General features: G+C 46.2%; 1 protein-coding gene across 1 annotated transcript; it reads right to left on the bottom strand.

The window, feature by feature from the left end:
- Positions 1-2,670: 2,670 nt before the first annotated feature.
- Vsx1 (visual system homeobox 1) lies at positions 2,671-8,496 on the bottom strand. Its single transcript, XM_021663430.2, has 5 exons — positions 8,012-8,496; positions 6,027-6,105; positions 5,642-5,765; positions 4,412-4,589; positions 2,671-3,058 (listed from the first exon to the last, which is right to left on the bottom strand). Exons 1-5 carry the CDS (start codon positions 8,439-8,441, stop codon positions 2,784-2,786), a joined length of 1,086 nt encoding a protein of 361 aa, XP_021519105.1. The 5' UTR covers positions 8,442-8,496; the 3' UTR covers positions 2,671-2,783.
- Between the last annotated feature and the right edge of the window lie 15,222 nt (positions 8,497-23,718).

A 23,718-nucleotide genomic window follows, 5' to 3' on the forward strand; every position in this document is an offset into this window, starting at 1 on the left:
AGGGGAACCATTCTACCCAAGTGCAGCTAAGTGAACCAGTGAATCTACTGGGGCCACTTACAGGCACATGGGTGGCTCAAAGGCAGCCACGTAAGCAAAAAGCCTGCCACGGCACAGGTATTGGTTCATAGAAAGAGCATCTCTAGAGCTCCCTGAGCATTGTCTTCACAGACCCACCTAGCTGGAGGATCTCACTTCCCTGAAGCTATTTTCATATCCTTGGGGTGAGCTGCATGCATTTTTCTTTAACTTTCTGAGCTTCAGGGAGATGCTCATTTTCTTGAGCTTCCTAGGCATGGGCCTCGTCCTGCCTGTAGGCAGGGATGTTTCTGTTGTGAGGAAGTACACACAGTTAGTGGCTCCATGCCTCAAACTTTTGATAAATTTAAAGTGAAGGATGGGAGCAAGAATCTGAGCATAGCGCTTGATAAAAACGAGTGAGAGGGGCTGGAGAGATGGCTCAGCAATTATGAATGCTTACTGCTCTTGTAGAGGACCAACACTCAGCTCCTAGAACCCATAGAAGCTCACAACAGCCTATAATTCTTAATTCCAGGGAATCCAGTACTCTCTCTGACCTCTGTGGACTCTTAAACACGTGTAATACACATAAATACATGTGCACATATGCCTGTAATCCCAGCACTCTGGGAGACAAAGGCAGGCAGATCTCTGTGAGTTCCAGGCCAGCCTGGTCTACAAAGTGAGTCCAGGACAGCCAAGGCTACGCAGAGAAACCCTGTCTCAAAAAAAATCAAATCAAACAAAACAAACACATGTGCACATAAATTAAAAAACAAACAATTTTTTTAAAAGAAAAATGTATGTGAACACCCACCCACACACATACATACATACACACTGTCCTCATGAGATGAAAGAGTCTAGATGAGTGTGGCCCTGGGCTCAGCGCAAGAGCTGCCATCTCTAGGGAAGAAGGATGGAAGGACTTCTGGTTGTCATCAAGGTTCAATCCCAGGACTCAGCCAGGATCATTAACAGCCAGAAGAAATCAGAGTGAGAAGACTTATTCCATCCATAGCAAGGAGTCAGTAGTTGTTGATATTAACAACAGTATGGGACTAACATAGGATAAAAATAGAGCAAAGGAAGAGACTATCAGTTTTCTTATCTAAAGAGACTGAGGTGGGAGTGGGGAGGTGGGGGTAGCCCAAGCTGATGGGTCCTGAGGTAATCTGCAGAGGAAGCTGCCCCAAACAGACCACCCTTCTTCAGACCCTGCACTCTAAACAGTGACTCAGCCAGGGCTGCCCCCACAGTACAGTACATGAACCCTGTGCTAAGTTCTGCAGCCTGAGGAAAACCTGCTCTGCATGCTCCCAGACTGAAAAAGGACAGGAGGGGAGAACCCAGCCTTGAGCCAGACACACCACACATTTATTTTTAAATAATAAATAAATGCCAAAGGAAATACAGGAAAGAAAACATTCAAGAATCCAAGACACTAAAGTGCTTTCAAACATAAATTCAAAAGGACCAAGAAGTTGGATCTGACCTTCAGACAGTCTCCAGATATTTAACAATTGCTTAAACATGGCACCAGGTGATTTCAGTGGAGGGAGTATGGCTTTCTTTTCTTTTCTTTTTTTTTTAAGACAGGGTTTCTATATGTAGTTCTGGCTGTCCCGGACTCGCTTTGTATACCAGAATGGCCTCAAACTCACAAAGATCCGCCTGTCTCTGCCTCCCCGAGTCCTGGGATTACAGGTGTGCACCACTGCACCTGGCTGAATACGGCTTTCTTTGCTGTTTATGGATCGAATATTCAACACATATCAAGTGACTCAGAACACAAAATTACCACCTACCATGAAAACAAGAATGTCCTAGATCCAGCTCAAGGAAAGGTAATATAGCATTCATTCATTCATTCACTCATTCATTTGTGTAGAGGCTTCTCCTAGGAATGTAAAGCAATTATATTCACACCTGTAACCCCAGCACTAGAGAGGCTAAGGAGATCATGAAATTGAGGCTAGCCTGGGCTGCACAGCAAGACCCTATCTCAACAAAACCAAGCCAAATGTTCTAACTTAGAGTAAAGAAATTAGGCCAGCCCTCTTAATGATTGAACCACATCCCAAATGATACCAAGTAGTAATTCTCTCTCTCTCTCTCTCTCTAAGGTCTTTTTGTTGTTGTTTGTTTTTTTTTTTTTAAGACAGGGTTTCTCTGTGTAACCTTGGCTGTCCTGGACTTGATTTGTAGACCAGGCTGGACTCAAACTCACAAAGATCGGCCTGCCTCTCTCTGCCTCCCTGAATGCTGGGATTAAAAGTCTGGGATTAAAACCAGACCTCCATGGTCTGGGTTCAGTAAGGTTTTGTATAGCCCAGGTTGGCCTCAAACTGGGATGGTCTTGAACATCTCTGATCCCCTCTCCACCTCCTGATTGCTGGGGACTACAGATATTTGCCACCATGCCTGGTTTATGTGGTGCCAGGGATTGCCTTCATGGGTCCTATCAACTGAGCTACATGATACCCAATCCCTAAAATTGTCTTTGAACTTCAAGTCTTCCCTGCTCAAATTCTATGACAGAGAAACAACATTTTAGACCAAAATAACTGGTTCAAGAAGTTGTTATCCACTCTAGAATTAAATGCAATTTTCTCTAAGTCATCATTTATCCAATATTGTAGTGTTGCCTTTTATCCAGATGTTTCAGGAAGAAATTCAGACTGAAGGTGTTTGTCTTTGACCATTTTTGTCTCCTGAGAAATATGCATATTTCCAACTTTTGGGGGAGCAATCTGTCAGTCTCATGAGGCTCCCATCTTTGGGGGCTGAGCATGAGAATGTCCCTGAGCACTGGACACCAGGGGCATCTTCTTTGCCTCCTGCCTGGAAGAGCTGGACAGGTCAATAGCCACATCTTCCAAGTTATCCTCAGGGTTTAGGCTTGTTTCATCTGGGCCCCTCTCAGGTCCATCCTGACCCTTATTAGCACCTCCTTTAAGATGGTCAAGGACCCAGAGTTTTGCCAGCTTGTCTTCACTTTCTGGTTTCCTCATCCCTGTAGACTTTTTATGCATCCCTGGAAAATAAAAAGGGAAAGCAATAACAATGTGTTGTTTTGGTTTTTTATTTGTTCGGAATTTTGTTGTTGTTGTTGTTGGTTGGTTGGTTGGTTGGTGATTGGTTGGTTTTATTTTGAAACAGGCCTCTCTATGTAGTCCTGACTGTCCTGGATATCAATATGTAGACCAGGCTGGCCTTGAACTCAGAGATCTGCCTGCATCTGCCTTCTGATTGCTTGGATCAAAGGCATGTGCCACCACATCAGGCTCAAAAACATTTTAAAATTCAGTAACTAAGTACCTAACTTTCCTTATCACTGTTCTTTCACTCTCTCTAAAATTTAATATGTCAGTGTTCCTCTGGCACCTACAGGAGAGCTGCCAGGTAACTCACTCCTTAGGGTTTGAAAAATCCTATTTGTCAGCTGTCATTCCTGCAAAATTGTTGTGTTGGGTAACACAGTGATTTCATGTTTGTTTAGATAACAAAGTGACTCTAGTTCAGCATTTGCCTGTGTGACTGAGGTCCAGTAGAGGCCAGCAAGTACTACTATTTGTGTGGATTTCAGAGGACTCACTTGGTTCTCCCTTCCCTCCACCTCTCTCTAATCTTTTCGGTCCTCTGACAAAGTCTGGGCTGCATTAACCATGGCATCTCTGCTTGTCAGCACAACACCTGGTAGGAAAACTGTTTTCTGAAGTTTCCCAACCTAAAATCCCACTATGATCCACTTAACTAATTTACCAGGAGTGCCGAGCCAAGCCTACAAACTCTGAATGCAAACAGCAATAAGGGATAGGAGCCCAGAAAAGGGCTTGGCCTCACCAGGAGAGGCACTCAGTAATCAGGATCTGGACCTGACCTATTGCTTCAGCAGTTCAGACAGAATTGGATGCTCTAGATTCTCCCTTCTCTGCATGGCCCTATTACCTTGCGCCCTAAACCCTATGGCTTCTAAACTGTTTTTGTGGGGTTTTTTGTTTTTGTTTTTTTTTTTTTTTTTTTGAGACAGGGTTTCTCTGTGTAGTGCTGGCTGTCTTGAGACTCTGTAGACCAGGCTAGACTCTGGCTCCCAAGTCCTAGGGTTAAAGGCATTCACCACCACCGAGGGCTCTAAACTTTCTAGTAGCATTCACCACTTTGAAAATATGTATCAAACACAACGCAAGTCTATCTGTCCACTTGTAAGTTTTGAATACATACTTACCAATGTGAATAGCCTAAGGGGAATTTCCCCACACATTGCCTCCACAGTTCCAAAGAAAATTAAGGCTCAGAATTAAAGAGAAATTTAGAGGTCAGACTGGGCCTAAAGCCGAGTGAGAACCCCGCCCGCCTCTCTGGTCTTGCTTTCAGGCACCCATCTTACCTAGAAGCCAGGGTGCACAGGAGCCCTGCAGGCTATCTGCGGAGTTGAGCACAGAGTCAGGCAGTGGGATGCAGTGGCGCACCATGGCCCCATAGAGCCCGTACTCAGCCATCACGCTGCTGCCGCCCCAGCGCTTCTCTCGCTTGCGCCATTTGGCCCTCCGGTTCTGGAACCAGACCTGGTTAGAGGCAGAGGGGAAGCCAAGGGACTCAAGGAGAGATGCTTGTGAAAAGGGGTGCCTGGAGGAAAGCGTACACTCCAGGACTCTGGGTCTACAAAGGGCACATTCTCCGCCCACAGGCCTGCACCTCCAAACCCACAAGGACTCAGCATCCTGGCTATGAAGCCGGAGCCACTTTCTCTGAAGTTTTCTAAGGAATCAGAAAGCAAAAACAAAGAATGAAAAATACCCTTTCCCTCAGTTTGTAAGAGGGCTGCCACAGAATGTCTGAGGTTTTCTATTTATGAAGTCCACAGAAGCACTTGTGGACTTTTAGCCAAAGTCCATTTGGCCCCTTCAGATCTCAGACTGATGGGTGGCTGCTATTTCTCTTGAAGAAAAGTACATTAATTTAAACAAGATGACAAGATATCTTGAAGTTTAGAGCAGCGAGTCACTGGCAACTCTCCCAAAGAGTGTATCTGCCAGCACAAGAGAACTTTCGGGGTGGATACCCATATGGAACGGAAGCCGGCCTACTCAGCTTCACATGGTGATTTCTTAAAGAACTGAAGATGAAAACTAAACATTTTTACTAATATGCCTTCATGCAGTTTCCAGGACAACACACGTGTGTGGTTTTTAAAAACATCATTTTCATTGTGACATTTTACTTTTGTGCATGAGTGTAGGAACTGGTGTGCCACAGCACACACATGGAGGTCAGAGAACAATTTGCAAGTGTTAGTGCTCTCCTATCAAGTGGGTCCCAGGTATCCAACTCAGGTGTAGATAAGTCATGTTAGTGACAGAAGCCTTAAGCTACTAGGCCGTCTTGATGGCCCACAACTGTGTAATGTTTGAGGCTTGGTTAAAGATAATGATAGAAGAAGAAAAAAGATAAAAAGGCTAGAAAGAGCCCTGTAGTGCCTTAAACTAAGTCATTCTCAGTTCTCCAGTGAAGAGGACTGCGCTGGGCCCTTCTGAGTGGCTGTGGGCTGCTCGCTGTGTGTAGGAATGATACGTTCTCTGCCGTATCTTCAGGAAAGAGAAAGGACAGCACTGGACACCTGTATCCGGTCTTCAGGGAGCTCCGTTTTCACAGCTAGCATTTCCCGGGCATACACGTCAGGGTAGTGGGCCTCTCCAAATGCCTTCTCCAGTTCCTCCAGCTGATGGGCGGTGAAAACTGTCCTGCAGAGAGCCGGAAACATGCATGAAATATGCCAGAAAGGTAAAACCCATTTACAAACCCACAGAATCTTGTTTTTAAAATTGTACAGCTTCTTCTGTAGCCTCCCGAGAATTACAGGTCATCTTTGAAAATGACTGTGTGTGGTTCCCACTGTCCACCTTCAGACTTCTGGGCCTTCTACATATTCTCAGATGCTGTTATCATAGATGGTATGGTTGTGTCTATCTGAGGAAACACAGGCAGACAGCCTGGACCCATACCTATGCCTCCGCTTCTTCCTCTTGCCCAGGCTAGGGGACATCTTCGGGTCACTCTTCTCTTCAAATGGACTGTCCCCATCTGTTGGCATAAAAAGATGACTCTCTGAAAATGTCAAAGGTTTTGCTATGTTTGGGGCATTTTAATGTGAGGGTTAATGCTGTGTGTCTGTTAAGAATATACTTAGTGATATGCACAAGCAAAGATAGCACTTCCAAACAGCCTGCATCACTTCAGTTATTCTCCATAAATAAAAAGACAACAGTAGCTAGTATTACTGCCCATCCAGATCACACAGGTCGAGTTGCGGTGCTGAAGCTGGAATCTAAATTCCACATTCCATAAACCCAATGCTGATTGGCTGCTAACTGCTTCAGCTGCCTCCCCTTCATGTCCATTTCTGAGAAGCAGGATTTTGGCATCAGAATCTTTGTCAGAACTCACCCAGCCCTGATGTACCCGTCCTAGTGACATGGTCCAAGAAGCTAATGCATCCGTAACACCCATGTCCCAGTGATGTTAGACCCCCTGAAAACAACACCATTCACGTTTGTGATTATCTATCCATATTCATAAAGAAAAAGATCGCAGGGTAAGGAAAGCTAGAAGCCAAACTATTATCACATTCATCACGCAAAAGTAGAATTGTCCCCCAGATATGTTTTAAACGAGTAAAGACAAAAGCAACGGAAGAACACCAATATTGTTTCTATATCACTACAAAACAGCACACTTAGATTATAACATTTGATGTTGTGCTGTGCAGTGTCTGGAAGCAACTGGATACTTGGGGCGAGGAAGTGCATGAGAGTGCATGAGAAATGGCTGCTGAGACATGCGGCAGGTATAAAGCGCTTTGTGAGTCTGGAAGACTTAATATCCCCCGAAGTAAAATAGTTTTATATTGAGTTATGAAAGTAATGGTATTTGCATGTATTGGATTTATAATCTAGTATTTACATTAATGTCAACCGTTTCTTTTTTTCTTTTAAGGGAACAGAATTTTTCACCAATCTGTTCCTGCAGTAAAAGTCCTCGCAGAATAAATTTTGCTTGCATTTTACCTTTCCTTTTATTAATATTCGGAAAAGCCACCCTATGAAGATAGCTTTTGGGGTTTTAGTGATACAACATATAGAGGGTTTCGTTTCATCCTACAGAGGAGCAAGGCAGAGGAGATAAATTTGGTTCCCCGCTGAGAAAGCCGCAGTCCCTCTTTGCTCATCAGACTTCCTTCCCTCTGGCGTGGTATCCTGGGCTCCGCCTGACAGCGGTTCGCTGGATCCGCGGGTTTTGTTTGTTTGCTTGTTTGTTTATAATTCTCTCCCCTCGGTCTCACATCCCCCAACCTCCCAATCTCTTGCCCAGAGGAGTGAATGTCTTTGCTGCCTTCTCTCGCCTCACAATCCACCAAGACACCCGCCCGCCCGAGAAAAATACGTGGACTCCCGAACAAAACGTGAGCCTAACTACAGTAGAGTGGGCGGATGGCTTCTCTCACCTGCGGATACTGGGGAGAGAGTGATTAAGAAAAGAAAGAAAGAAAAGAAAAGAAATTGAGGCTGGAGACCGGGAACCCTCTTCCTAGCTAGCACCCGGAGAGGCCAAGAGTTCAGTTTGCCGTTAGCACTCTTAAACTAGCAGGCAGTTCTGTCGATTCTGCCTCAGGGATACAAGACCCCAGTCTACGCGATCACTCGCCACCCAAAGACCCTAAGCGCTGTGAGAAATGCGCCGGCGGGGCTGGTCACAGGGTCTATCGGAACCCTTGGTGGCCCTCCCCACCGCCTGCGGGAATGGAACTTGGGAGCAGAGGCTGGGGTTTGGAGACCAGCAACGGCAAGAGGCACAGAGGATCCATCGGGGCTTGCGATCTCTCTGGGATCCCAACCTCCCGCGATCTGGAGTGTCTGGAAGGGCCACCAAGAGTTACCCAAGCGCTTCCGGACCTTCCGAGGTTTGGGGGCGGGAAGCCTTGACTAATTACCCGACGTGGAGACGCTCTCGCTGCGCTGCTGGCAGCCTAGCGCAGGCGGCGGGCGCACCGGGGTCGGGGCGACGGCAGGCTCCGCTCCTGCAGGCGGCAGAAGCCTCAGGTCGGCGAAGAGCAGGCAGCGCGCGCGAGCAGCGGCCGCAGAGGGGGGCTGCGCCCCGAAGCCGCAGAGGAGGCCCAGCCCCAGCGGGAGAGCCCCGCGCGGGGGGCAGGAGCCGCAGAGTCCCAGCCCGGGCCCCGCGGCCTCCGCCGGGGCTTCACAGCCAGATCCTAGCCGGGGCCCCGCCGGGGTTGGCAGATCGGCCTCCAGTCCCAGCAGGTCGCTGATGGCGAAGCTTCGAAGGCGAGAGCCGGTGGCAGGACAGCCTGGCGCCAGGGCTCTGCTCCTGCAGCCTCCATCCGCAAGCGCGTCCCGCCCGGTCATGCTTCTCAGCAGCCCTGTAGGCCGGGGGAGAGGAGTTGAGTTCTTCCAGGTCACCTGTGCGGAGACCCCTTTTATGCTGCAGAGGCCGTCAGGGAGACATAGACGGCCTAGAAGGCGCCAATCAGCAGGCGGCAGACGAGTCTAGGCTCCCACCAGCCAGGTTCAGACGCCACCAGCTCCCCTCCCCTGAGTTGCTGGCTTCCCAGCTGCGTCCTCCTAGTCACCTCCTTTCTCTCTCCTGCTGTCCCCTACCCACCCCCACTCCCTGGAGGGAGAGAAAAAGTGAGCAACAGGGCTGTGTTGTCTGCCCGCCCCTATGAGGCCCACAAGTTCCACATCTTGATGGGTCTCTTTTCTGGACAGCCTTGACCTTCCAAAACCTTTTCACACTCCCAACTGCCTGTAAGCTCTAGGGCGAGTTCCCAACCACATCCCCCTCATTACCACCCAAACCACACCGCTGGCATCCTCAACTCAGCGCCCAGGCTGAATCCCTGGAGGAAAGAAGTTGATATTTTGTAATTAACCCACCTCGGGCCACTCCCCCCTCCCAGCAGCCGAACCCTTCGCTCACTAGATATTTAAGGGCTGGGCGTGAATGTGACAAGTTCACAAGTTCTCTGGAGCTACGAAAGGGGCAGAAGAGAGGAGGCGAGGCAAAGCTTGCGGGCAGGTTTAACAGAGATACGCACAGCCCAGTAAGCGATGGATTTTTACGTAGGCAACGGATACTCTTGGTATACGGTGTGCCGTGTTTGATTCAGCAATCCTAAACGCGGTCGGGGCGGGGAATAAACGGGGCCATTTATTGAAACTCCTCACTGAGACTAACGAATTACTGTCTGGTTTTATGAATATTCAAAGACAACCTGATTGGCACCTGGGAAATTTTAAATGTGTTGAAATGGAGCTAATTAAAACGTGGGGGGGGGGGGCTGGAGAAATGACTCAGAGGTTAAGAGCCCCGACGGTTCTTCCAGAGCACCGGAGTTCAGTTCCAGGGCCCACATGGCCGCTAGCAACTGTCTTCGAAGCTTCTTAGGCAAGAGTCCGTGGGAGGATAGCCTGGTGCCAGGGTCCCCTGCAGCGTCCGTACGAAAGCAGGTCCCGTCAGGTCCTGTGTCTCAGCCGTCTAGGCCAGGAGAGGGGAGTTGAGGCCTTCCTGGCCTGCCTTCCTCTGCAGTTGCAGGAGCCCCGACACCCTTACACAGACATACACCAATGCACGTGATATAAAAATAAATTAATTTAAAAACACGCGGGAGAGCCACTCCTTTTTCAGGTTCCAGCCCAGGTGTCCATCCTATCCTGGCGCCCTGCTCTCTTGAGCTTCTCAAAATCTCCTGGTTTCCAACCCAGACAGCGGAGACCCACAGGACTCGCGCTTCCTCCACCTAGGACCAGGTCAGAGCGCTGCCCGGCGCGGCTTCCTTGCTGTCTTCGCTGTTTGAGGGGCGCCACCACTAAGCCGGAGGATTAAGCAAGGGGCTCCAAGAAAGACAATGACAAGAGGCTGCGCATTAACTTTCCATTATTAAAGGAAGACCCAAATCTCCCCTCCAAGCTGTTCTGACGGATTAGCAAACCAGTAACTTTCCTTCAGGATAATTGTCCGTTGATTTGCTCGCGGGAGGGGTGGATGGGAAGGTGGAGAGGAGTCCCTTTCCAGCTCTGCTGGAATGTTGCCGAATTTTACCTCTAGATTTAGGGTAAATCGGCAGAGATGCAAAGCCTTGCCAACTAGCAGCTGTGATCTCCTGTAAATCTGAATTTAGGCTCGCCGTTAAGGAACTCAGGAGTGTGCTCTCTTGGAGTCTGCTGTAACCTGGTAGTTGATTCAGCCAGTGTCACCCGCAAGCACAAGAGGCTCCAAAGACCTTGCCACAGGCTTGCAGCCAATCCAGGCCTCAGTGCTGCCTTCTCCTAGGTTAATCTACTTTAGGAGGTGGAGGTGACCTCCATGTGACAAACTCACCACACCCCAAGTAGATGTCAGAGATACAAAGCAACACCCGACCTAACACCCGACCTCAGCTGCCAGGGCAATTTAGAGCAGACATGTTCCCAACCCTCTGAGGAAGGTCTTAGCAAATAAACCCATTTTGCAGACGAGAAACTAGTCAAATAAATAAAATTGTCTCGTGGAACATGGAAAAAGAAATGAGGACAAGTGAGGCAGATCCTGACTGAGGAAGGAGCTGGATTAGGGATCTAAGGGGTTAAAAGGTCCTACTATTCCTAAACAGAAGCACCCTAACGCTGCCAGCTGCCCAACTGGCAGGATGAGTGGAGCCTGCAGGGACTTTGGCAGATCTGGACCTTTGGGCACCTTTCTGGCAAGGGAAAGTAATGTCAAAGAATCTTCTCATGGACCTTCTAGAGGTCTCAGAGAGTAAAGGCATTTTCCACCAAGTCCAACTACCCAAGGAGTCTGGAACAACGGAGTGGAAAAAGACAGCCTACTCTCCCAAACTGTCCTTCAACTTTCACAATGAACCCCTCCAACACAAGAAATACTGGGGCTGGGGGAAGGAAGCCAATCGCCTTTCATGGTCCCCCTTCTACTAAGGAACACTGTGCCACTGCAACCCCACTGCTACAGCAACTCCAATACCTGTGGCCAAGTGATGGAGACCCAGGAGCAAGAGACGGATCATGCTCCACTCAGCGTGCTTGAGCACTTCAAGCCAGGGAAGCTAGAACTGGATCTGACCCTGAGGCTGCCCACGGGGTATGTCCACACACACACACACACACACACACACACACACACACACACCTGCCCCGGGGGCAGATGAGGACTTGAGTGGAGAGGTTTGCACCTCACCATGGAACACTGGCAGCCTGGTGTGGACTCCTCTTGGACTTCCAACACCATGCGCAGATCTAGGGCCAGTGTCTGCTGGCTCTGCCACCCTCTTTGGAACCCTAAATCTATTGAGGAGTTCAGATCCGTCTTCATCAGCCAGGATTATCTGGGATTTCACTAACCAGAGTTTTTCCTCTCATTATTTTCAGGGAACGTTTCCAGATCCTCTCTGTTGCCAACTATAAATGTGCCAGGCCACCACGTCTCCAGTTTGCCCAGTTTAGGTACATTGTAGCCTCTTATAGACCAAGGCTGGGGCTTGTCCAGCTGGGGCTGGTCCACAGAAATGCTGCTGGCCTAGCTGCCTACACAAAGTCTCAGACGTAGCAGGAGTGGGATAGAGTGCAGGGCACTCACAGTCGCTTCTCTGCCCCTTGTTAAACGTTGTTCGGGCCCAGTATGTGGCTCATGCCAGGAATTCCAGTACTTGGTATGCTGAGACAGGAAAATCAACTCTCGTTGGAGCCCAATAGGTCACCTGTGCTACACAGTAAACAAACAAACAATCTCAAAACCAAATAAACAAACAAAGCTGTAAGAGAGCTGTTTTTTCTTGTTCCTACCTCTTTCCTTGGTCAGCCTGCCTGCCCTCCTCTTCACCCTCATCCCACCTCTCAGCTGCCTATCTTTTCCTGGGTGTTCTCTTGACTCTGAACCAACCTTGTCAGCGAGCCACATAAGACAAGAGTTAACAAGTCCTGAAAAACCCTGGATTGAGAACAATGGGGGTGGATTATATATACTCTGTTCTACCACAAACATGTACAGTGCACTCTGAGCTGAAAGGTCCTGGTCGGCCTGTTCCCAATACTCACTAATGATCACATTCTACATTGCTTCCTCCTTCCCACACAGACTCCTTTCTTGAACCCTTGCACTAGGTCAGACTCAGATCCTGATGCAAATATGGGCTGCTAACCCTTTAAGCCTTATTGGAGGGAAACTTCCTTCTGCTGACAGAAACCCAGAACATTGGTGCAGGGTGTGGCTGCCATACCCTGCCTTCCACCTAGGGGCGGGGCTTCTCTCCCAGAGGCCCTTCGCTATACAACCAGACATCTTGGTTCTATAGGCCCTTTTCGGGGCCCTTTTTCTCCCTCCCTGCACTCTCTCTCCCTTCCCCCCACACCAATGCACACTCTTCTTCCCTTTCCCTTTCCCCTTCTCCATCCCCTTCCCCTTCCCTCGCTGCTCCCAATAAACCCGTATTTATATAATATAGCTCCAACTCTCCATGAGCTCATTCTATTTTATTTAATCAATCAGCTGGGTCTCATTAGCAATCTACTAGGAGTATGACTGAGGCCACACACTCATTTCAAGGAGGACAAGTGCAGTATCTGTTCCCAAGCCCTCCCTATCCATGGATCAAGATAGTGGCAACTTTGCATGGCTCCCTCCCCACTTCTGCGACATCCCTCTGTCCTGAAATCCTACCTTCCCATGAATCTGTATATAGACACTGTCTCCAGCATTGCATCTAGGGACTCAATCTTCAAGCATTTCCAGTCCTGTCTTGCTTTCTCACTGTGTCCCTTGAAGTCATCTCCAGATTGATATCTCCCAGAATGCCTGACTGCAAGTCCACACCTGGCATCCCTCCTTCATGAAGGAGCCCACAGCACAGTGCCATCTCCCCCCAAAATTTTCAAATTTGTCTGCCACGAAGCGGCCCAGCCGGGGTCCCACACCCGTGGGAAAATCAGAGGTTTGGATATCAGGTAGACACAGGTTAGGCAGATTTGACAGACAGATGCGCACACCAGAAAGTGTTTGAATCTGCTGCAATTTACTGAAGTCAAGCTAACACTTATATAGTGATTACATAAAGAAGCACCTTGAGGTTGACATACTTCCTGGAACATTCAGACTTTTACCAACAATACAAAGTTTACATTTTAACTGAAAGGGCAACCTGATATAAAGCAGTGTCTACAAAAAGTCTTGGCCTAAAAGCTCTTAATCAAAGCAAATACAAAACTTTAAACTCGTGGCTATTTACACAGTTTTATTGTTGCTAATTAGTGAGGAGAAGGCCAGGGGCTGTCATTTCCCTCCGAGCCAAGTCGGCTAAAGATTTACAACCCTCCCTAGAGATAAGCACTAAGGGAATTCCTCCTGTTTGTCTTGTTAAGGATTTACAATCTTCCTTTAGAGATAGAATGCTTGAGCTAAAACTCATAGTATATTATAAAACCTTCTGACCTCCTATGTTTGCCTATCTTCTTTCTGCCTCATCATAAACACCTGTGTTTGGTAATGGTTTTGTAGTAGTTTTACTGCAGTGGGAATATCCAGAGCATTCATCTTGACAGATCCTGATTAAATATTTTCTTTAGAAAGACCTAAAACTCTTGCCCCTTTATTACCTACAATGTTTGGTTTTTCCACAAGCAATTCCTGATACTGAATCCGATTTATTAGCTCTCCTAGAATTTTATTTTCCTTCCACTCTTTTTTGCTAAAGCTTTTAGTAATCTATCAGAAATGTGTTTCCTTGAATAGTTAATTGTGCTGTTCCAAGAATCACAGAGAAAGAGCAAAAAAAGCTCATCAATCCAACCCTGCAACCGAGGAAGCGTGGGACTCTCAGAAAATGTCTTTTTGGCTTAGGTGGCCAGGGGGAACACATTGCCAGTGACCTCCAGGGAGCCTATTCCCGTCTAGTAGCACAATCTATTGATATGCTACACTGACGACGCTGGAGTGGGTGTAGCATTTGTCTCCAGCCTAGGACCCGATCTTGAAGCCTACCTCTTATTTCATGGGTATTAGAAAAGTGCTGAGAGCCCACTGGAAGCTGGATTCAGTATCCTCCTTCTACCCCACCTCTCCCCAACTCCTCATTTCCTCCTACCCGGAGCCTACAGCATCCTGAAGTGGCTCTGCACAGTCCCTCCAGCCCCTCCAATTCCTAACAGTAGCTGATATCTTACCAGAACAATCACAGGTCATGACCATGGCTCTATGAATAGATAATATGACTGAGCACAGTTTTAGGTAAGGCAACAAAGATTTAGAGTGGTGGATAATTAACTGAATTGTTCAGAGCCAGGGTCTGAACCCAAAACATAACTTGAAGCTTGACCACTAACTAGCAACCCTGCCTCCCTCTTCAAATCCTTTCAAAGCAGGAAGTCTTTCTCCCAGGCCATTGTCATACTTTGGATCATGGCCAATCTCTCCCTTGTAGAATTGGGTAAGTTTTTAGTGCCAAGAAGGTGTTTTGTTGTTGTTGTTTTGTTTGTTTGTTGGTTGGTTGGTTGGTTTTATGCCAATAGGTTGGGCCATTGCAAAATGCAGGGACAAATGCTTCTTCATCCAACATCACTCCTTAACTCTCTACCTGGAAATGTCTGGTGTCATTTTCTCAATGAATCATTTCATAAAACATCTGTCATCTCAGGCTCTTCTTTGGGGGAACCCACATCCAGACAGTCCACAATGAGCTCTGGATCAGGGTTCAGTGCTGAGTGCTAGTGCTATGCCTGCCTGTATACTAGAACTATTTCCTTTGAACTGAAACTGAGGAAGCTTACAAGACACAGGAAGCTCATAAAGCTTACAGGGAACGGGAAGCTCAGAAAGATATAAGGTTTATAAGGTAGATATATGAGTCATCACCCATTCTGGACAGGCTTTGCTTTAAAGCGAGGTAGCTGCTTTGGCACTATCTATGCTTCGTAAGCAACCTCTGAGCACATTCTTATAAGCAAATACAACAAACTCATTGGTTTTCCAACCAAGCTAGACTTGTGTGGAATTCTTTTCTTTGGCCCGTAGTCATTGCCATTTAGTCACATCTTCACAAAAAAAGTCCTGAAACAGCCTCGCACAGAGTGAACGAGTCCTGGGTAGGTTGCTATGAACTGCAGGCTGTTACCTGATCTGGTTTCCTTGGAGAACTTCAGCTTCCCTTCGTTTATATTTTTGGTTCCCAAGAAAGCGTCACACTAAATCTTGAGCCACTCCCAAAGGTCTAAGTAAGATATCTCAGAGCATTGCTTTCAGTCTTCTGTGGTATCCCAAGTACCCAAGAAGAAAAGAAAGAAAAAGAAAGACAAACAACAACAAAACACTCAATAGAACTCTCACAGACAAGCTCTGGGGTGAGTTTCCCAACTGCAGAGGTAGGTCACTGGGTGCCCCCATTGGCACTCCCATTTTGATTCCGAGTGACCAACCTGAGATTCTGCTTTTGTCCAGGTTGGAGTTTTGTTTATGAAGGTCACAAAGATGGCTCATAGAGTGGTGGAAATCAGACCTTGACAGGGTTTAACACACAGCAGACATCTGTGTAGACAGAGACTAGACTGTCCATTCATCAGTCCAAGCAAAGGACAGCAGCATGTGGGTTCAACTTACTCTAACTCACTTTCCCAGCATTCTGTTTAGCCAGATAGACACAAATCAACTACAGAAGGAAAAGAGAGGAGATGTGACCATGGCAGACCATAGCCCTTCCTGAACATAGCAGAGATGCTACCAAAAGAGTGGAACTACCATCTCAGACTCATTTTATTCCCACAGCCACACTTCTAGACAAGCCTGCACATACCCAAGGGAAAAGTGTTCTCCTGTGGCCCTAGAACATACTTTTTGTCACACACTTCTGGAGCTTCTTTGTTGCTCCTCATCCTGATGTTTTCTGTCTTTAATTGTTTTAAAAAATTATCAGATTTAGAGCTAGAGAGATGGCTCATTGTTTAAGAGTTTGTACTCTTCTTACAAAGGACCTGAATTCAGTTCCTGTCACCCATGTCATGTGGACCACAACCTCCTATAACTCCAGTACCAGGGTATCCAAAGTCTTGGGCCTCCTCAGACCCCAGCATTTACATGCTCAAACTTACATGCATACATACACATACACACACACACACACACACACACACACACACACATGCACACAGGCACACACACGTGCACATGCACACATACAAGCTGGGGGTGGGAGGATATTTAAAAAACACACACACACACACACACATTGGCCAGGCAGTGATGTAACATGCCTTTAATCCCAACACTCCGGATGCGAAGGTAGGAGGCTCTCTAAGAGTTCGAGGCCAGCCTTGTCTGTAGGAGCAAGTTCTAAGACTACGCAGAGAAACTGTCTCAAAAAGCCAAAAATAGCAGGGCACAGTGGCGCCTGTCCCAGCACTCAGGGAGGCAAAGGCAGGTGGATCTCTGTGAGTGTGAGGCCTGCCTGACCTACAAAGAGAGTCCAGGACAGCCAAGGCTACACAGAGAAATCCTGTCTCGAAAAAAACAAGAAAGAAAAACCAAAATTAATTAATTAAGTAATTAATTATGAATCTTTAAAAAATATATAACAGGTTTTGGAGGTTGGGAAAATGGCTTAATTGGTAAAATGTCTACCACTCAAACATGAGGACCTGAGTTCAGATCCCCAGTACCTACATAAAAGGCCAGGAGAGAGGAACAGAGAGGGGAACCTAGTTATAATTCTAGCACTGGGGAGGCAGAAGCAAGCAGGTCCCAGGAGTTTAATGGCTAATCAGCCTGAACTGTTTGGTGAACTCCAGGCCAGTGAATGCTCTTGTCTAAAAAAAAAAAAAAATGTTTTTTAAAAATGGTGATGCCTGATAAACAACAGGCATGAATACTCACAAACACACAAAGATTACATGGGAAATTTCCAAGATAGACCATATTCTGGATTGTAAAATATATTTCAACAAATTTAAGAGAGTAGAAATCACACAAAGGACTAGCTACACACTACTGAGCATATACATCCAAAGGATTCTATATCTACAGAGATCCTTGCTCACCTATGTTCGCTGCTGCTCTGTTCACAATAGCTATGATAGTGAAAATGTGGTAGATACATGGATGAAACTGAAAAACAACAACAACAACAACAACAGAAAACAAAGATATACTTAGTGAGGTAGTTCAGATCCAGACAGTCAAATGTCAAATGTTCTCTCTCATATACAGATTCTAGCTTTCACTCATTTAGATCTGTGTATTTAAACTAGAGTGTTTGTAGAAGCTAAGAAAGTAAAAGGGGTCCATGGTGGGGATGGACAAGGAAAGAGGCATGGTAGAAACAGATTGGAGATGGAGAAAGGGAATAATTGGGGAACTTAAGGGTAGAGCAGGATCAGGTGAAGGTGAACTAGTATCAAACAGGTTTGGAAAAGCTGTATAGAAACCTACTATCTGTTCTATGAAAGACACAGAATGATGCGATAAGGACAAATTACAGACTTGGAGACAGTATTTACAAAACACAGGTCTGTTTAAAAACTTGCATCCAATATAGAGAAAGAACCTTTAAAGGCAGTTTGTCCATTTATTTCAAAACTATACATGATCTTACCATATGTTGTAACAATCATATTTATTTTTTGGTATTTACATGCTTGTGTTGGTAATTATGCTTTCACAATATGACTATTCATGGCAGACTTTTTATAACGCCCCAGTGTTGGAATCAACCAACCCAGTTCATCCATGAGAGATATATGAACTGTCTTACACACATGCAGTGGAATATTATTCCATTATTAAAATAATGAAAAGAGCCAGGCATAGTGGTGTAGGCCTTTAGTCCTAGCACTCATGAGGCAGAGGCAGATGGTTCTCTATGAATTCAGGACCAGCCTGGTCTACAAAGTGAGTTCCAGGACAGCCAGACTATACAGAGAAACCTTGTCTTGGGGGTTGAGGGTGGAGGGGTGGGAAATCAAGACCTATCTGATCTACGTAGAGAATTCCGGGACAGCCAGAGCGACAGAGAGATCCCTACAAAAAGGAAATGAAAATGAAAAGGCAGGGAGAAATCTTAAATGCCTATTACTCAGTAAAGGGCACCATATATGACTCCACATATGACATTCTGGAAAAGGCAAAGCTGTGGAGACAGTCAAAAGATCACTGGTTGCCAAGGGATCAGCAGGAGGCAGAGATGAACAGGCAGTATATGGGGGATATTCTGGTGCAGAGATGAACAGGCAGTATATGGGGGATATTCTGGTGCAGAGATGAACAGGCAGTATATGGGGGATATTCTGGTGCAGAGATGAACAGGCAGTATATGGGGGATATTCTGGTGCAGAGATGAACAGGCAGTATATGGGGGATATTCTGGTGCAGAGATGAACAGGCAGTATATGGGGGATATTCTGGTGCAGAGATGAACAGGCAGTATATGGGGATATTCTGGTGCAGTGAAACCGCTGTGTGTAATACTGTAGTGATAGCTAAATGACCTCATACAGTTGTCCAGTCTCGGACTCTATAATCCAATGAAACCCTAATTGTAGACTTGACTAATAACAAATGACCCAACATAGACTTATTGATTATAGTGAATACACAAAATTATGTAAGACATTACTGACAGGAGGTCTGATGGGGGCTTAGGGTGTATATGTGGGAACTCTCTGTACTTTCTGTTCACTTTCTTAAAATAAAAAGACAAAGTGAGGTTCCCAAGGCTGCCAAGGACCACAAGGAAGAGCCTGCTCTCAGTTCCTCTCACCACCCTGGTTTTCACCTTCATTTTTGGCCCTGGAAATTCCCTTTAAATGTTGCAAGATAAATGGTGACTCTAAAAAGCATGTTTGGTACAACCACTCTGGAAATCAATCTGGCGCTTTCTCAGACAATTAGAAATAGCGCTTCCTCAAGTTCCAGCTATACCACTCCTAGGCATATATCCAAAAGAGGCTCAAGTATACAATAAGAATATTTGCTCAACCATGTTTGTAGCAGCTTTATTTGTAATAGCCAGAAGCTGGAAACAACCAAGATGCCCCTCAACTGAGGAATGGATACAGAAAGTATGGTACATCTACACAATGGAATACCACTCAGCAATAAAACAAAAACAAAAACAAAACAAAAAAAAAACAAAAACAAGGAAATCATGAAATTTGCAGGTAAATGGTGGGAAATGGAAAAGATCATCCTGAGTGAGCTATCCCAGAAGCAGAAAGAGACACAGGGTATATACTCACTCATATAGACATATAAGATAAACCTACTAAAATCTGTACACCTAAAGAAACTAATCAAGAGGGAGGACTCTGACTAAAATGCTCAATCCCCGTCCAAAAAAGCAAAGAGGATGGACATCAGAAGAAGGAGAAAACAGGGAACAAGTTAGGAGCCTCCCACAGAGGGCCTCTGAAAGGCTCTGCCCTTCAGACTATCAAAACAGATGCTGAGACTTATGGCCAACTGTTGGGCAGAGTGCAGGGAATCTTATGAAAGAAGTGGGAAATAGTAAGATCTGGAGAGGACAGAAGCCCCATAAGGAGAGCAACAGAACCAAAAAATCTGAGCACAAGGGTCTTCCCTGAGACTGATACTCCAACCAAGTAGCATGCATGGAGATAACCCAGAACCCTGCACATGACAGTTTAGTCTCCTGGTGGGTTCCATAGTAATGGGAACAAGGACTGTCCCTGACATGAACTGATTGGCCTGCTCTCTGATCACCTCCCCTGAGGAGGAGCAGCCTTATCAGGCCACAGAGGAAGACTATGCAGCCACTCCTGATGAGACCTAACAGACTAGGATCAGAAGAAAGGAAAAGAAGACCTCCCCTACCAGTGAACTTGGGGAGGGGCATGCTTGGAGAAGGGGAAGGAAGGGAGGGATCAGGAGGGGAGGAGGGAGGGAACTACAGGGGGGATACTAAGTAAATAAAGTGTAATTAATAAAAAAAAATTTTAAAGCATGTTTGGGGTGAATCTAGGGGTGATTCTGTTTAATCCATTCACAGTTATCTTAAAAATGGAAATAAAGGAGCTGGAGATGGTTTATATAGAACTTGCCTTGCATGCATGGGGCCCTGTGTTCCATGTCCAGCACCATATAAAACAGGCACAGAAGCACACATTGTATTCTCAGCACTCTGGAGTTGCAGACAGGAGGATCATAGCACAAGGTCATTCTTAGCTATACAGTTAGAAACCAGAGAGCTTGTCTCAAAAAAAAAAAAAAAAAGTAAAACAAATAATCTTCTTCACATAAAGTTGTCAGGGTGTCTCTGTTTGGAAGTGTCAGGACCAACAGAAAGTAAATTTAAGCAGAAGAAAACTAGCTGGTAGGATGGGACAGTAAATGTGACATATGGAGCAATTGGATACAGCTGGGCTTGCAGAAACTGTGTTGAGATTCTTCTCCCTCTCTCTACCTCTGAGGATGCCAGTCCTTCTCCACCACAGAGCACCCTCCATGCCCGGCCACCAGCCTTTGGAGTGAAGAAGCATATGAGGCAAGTCATACTGTGCATTGCAAGCATTAAGCACATTGTATTTATTCATCTCCTTTGGGGTTCCTGTTTGTTGTAGGAAGTGATGAAACTGCCCTGAAGGAAGCAAGCAGATTGGTTCGGAGATGTGCAGTTGTCAGCCACAATCTCCAGCAACCACAACCAGAGCACAGTAAGGAATGTGTGGAGAAATGTGGCAGGCAGAATGGAAGGAAGGGTGGCTGCCTGCAAAGTAGAAGCTCTGGGGCCAGTGTAAGCGTAGAGCATAAAGCAGGCTGACCGGACCAGTCCTGAACTGATCATCTCTGGCTCGGCTTTCCTCTCAGAGATACAGGGTGGGATGCCTGGATGTGTTGGGGCAAGGAACATTGCAGTCAACAGTTCTACCAAGAAATCCAGAGAGAGGGGCATCTCCTTAAAGAGAATAAAGAGAAAGGGGGGGAGGGTTGGTGGGCTAGCTAGTGAAGAAGGCAAGATCTTGAGTGCTGCCAGGAGCAAGGCTTAGGCATGAGAAGGAATGCATGTCCTGATATAGACTAGATGGCTCTGTGTTCACAGCATGTGAAACCAAGTGTCACATCTTAAACAAGGAAACAGCCCAGCGCTGTCCTGAAGGGGCAAAGAACATGAAAGAGATTATAACAGGGCAGAGTCCACATCCACCTCCCCTTCCTTGTTTATTACCAGCGTCTAACTTTCTGCCCTCTGCAATGATGAGACCAGAGCCCATCTCCTTCCCTAGTCACAAGACCATTGCCTCCCTCCTTCTTACCCAGTACTTGGAGCAGGGCAGAACCTCCCCCAACTGCTTCGTCAATCATGAAACCAGGGCACATTTGTCTCTGTACCCTTCCAGCATGAGCGTATTACATCGGGTCATTCACCTTGAAGTCCCCAGAGGCTGGCTAAATAAAGAATCGTGTGCTTCCAGCTGGTGCTGGAGGTTGACAAGACACAGGGGAAAGGAGCTCATGTGTCACGTGGGAGAATAGAGAGTCTGGGAGTATTGGGACAGGTGGACACTGGCTGGTGTTTGAGAAACAAAAGAACAGAATGATGGGCTAAAAGAGAGCCCTTCTCTGTCTTTTCCATGTGTGCTGCCTGGCTACTGACATGTGAGTGAAGGGTTTTGCATTCCTCAGGGGACACAGGTTAGGAGAGCACCCAGGGAACATGTATGTGGAGAGGGGGCTCAGACTCAGTGGGGCTAGAAGAGCATTGGCTCTGTGATCCATCTGGTGCCTTGAGGGTCAGTGAGAGATGCTCCTGCAACAGCGTCTCACCAGGCTCAAAATTAAACATTTCCTGTGAGGGGGCTGGCAGTTGCTGCTGCTCATTCTGTCACCTGAGCATGTGCCAAAGAAGGTTTGGGGGCAGGGGATTGTTGTGGGATTAGGGGAGGGGCAGGGTCTATAGAAGAACATCTCTTGGTTTTCTGACTCCCATCTCCATCCTGATGGTAGGCAGCTATAAAGTCTCTGCTGCTCCCTAGAAATTCTTGTATACCTCCTAATGGTGGCTGGAATGTTGTGGGGACTCCTTACTCTCAGCTCGGTCATAGTCAGTCCCATTGAGGAGACTCTGTAACTGGCCAGTTAGTTTAGTGGCTGAGCCACCTCCCCATCTGAGAATGGGTTCCCAGAAAGGTTGCATCTAGCTTCTTCCAAGAGCTGGTAGTGGAGGGTCTCAAGAGGAATGTATTATGTAAAGACACCTGGTATGGAAATTATGCAGACATAAGTAACTTGATCTATTGTTGCTTAATTTTTCATCAAAATTAATTTGTTACTAATCACAAAGTAGACATCCAATGTCCCATCCAGCGGGAGTTCAACAGGTTCCCAAAGAGGAGCAAAAAGAATGGGGTAGGACAGAGACATGAAGAATGGAGACCAAGTCAGTTTGTCTGATCAAGGCCTCAGTTATTTGAAATTTTTACGCAACTTATATAGGGAGAAGGCAGGAAAGGGGGGAGGCTAATTTACTGCTGCAGAATATAGCAAGAGTGCTTTCATGGCTTGAATATTGCACCTGCAAGATACTGTAAGGATTTTTACTTAAGATATCTCAAGGATGCTCCAAGACTAACAAGCGGATGTTCTCACATGAATCTATCACCTATGACCTAGGGTCCTAGTGCAGATGTTGATAGCTTTTCCACTAATTGGCTTTGTTTCCACTAAATGACCTTTGCTCAATATTTGGCTTTGGCTTCAGTAAATAGCTTTGTCTCCACTAAATAGCTTTGGCTCACTATTTGGCTTTGGCTTCAGTAAATAGCTTTGGCTACCAGCAATCCAACAAACTGTGCATATGGGTACCACTACGTAAGATTATTATGACATTCCTTAACTGCTTCCAGTGTCCAGTAAGGGCACCTTGGCACACCATAGCCCACAATACTAAAAAAGGGCCATAGCTAATGTTTCTTACCAATCAGACACAAAGTTTCCTTCACTCCTTGAATAAATAATTTCAACTCAGCCTCACCCCTATGCACAGAATTTTTTCCTGGAATTATATGCACTTTGTACTTGATGGTCTCTCATAGAGCATGTCCTTATGCTCTGGAACATTAATGTATCACTTTAAATTCTAAGTCTTAGGGCCAGAGAGAATGCTCACCGGGTAAAGGCATTTGCTATAGAAGCCTGACAGTCTGAGTTTGAGCCTTGGAATTCAAGTAAAGGTGAATGGAGAGAACCAACTCCTCAAAGTTGTTACCTGACCCCCACGCATGCACCATGGCATCCCTCCCATACACTAATAATAATAAAAATTTCAAATTAAATCTAAGTTTTAAATTTTTCCTGTAACCATTATTATCTATCATCTATCTATCTATTTATGTATTTGATACAGGGTCTACCTCAGTTAGGGTTTCTATTGCTGTGAAGAGACACCATGACCACTGCAACTCTTATAAAGGAAAGCATTTAATTGAGGCTGGCTTATATAGTTCAGAGGTTTAGTCCATTGTCATCATGGTGAGACGTATACCAAGATACAGGAAGACATGGTGCTGGGGAGGTAGCTGAGAGTTCTATATCTGGATTGGCAGACAGTAGGAAGTAAGTGCCACACTGGGCCTGGCTTAAACATATGAGACATCGAAGCCCACCCTCAGTGATACACTTCTGCCAACAAGGCTA

This window comes from Meriones unguiculatus, chromosome 4 (genome assembly GCF_030254825.1).
Source record: "Meriones unguiculatus strain TT.TT164.6M chromosome 4, Bangor_MerUng_6.1, whole genome shotgun sequence".
NCBI lineage: Eukaryota > Metazoa > Chordata > Mammalia > Rodentia > Muridae > Meriones > Meriones unguiculatus.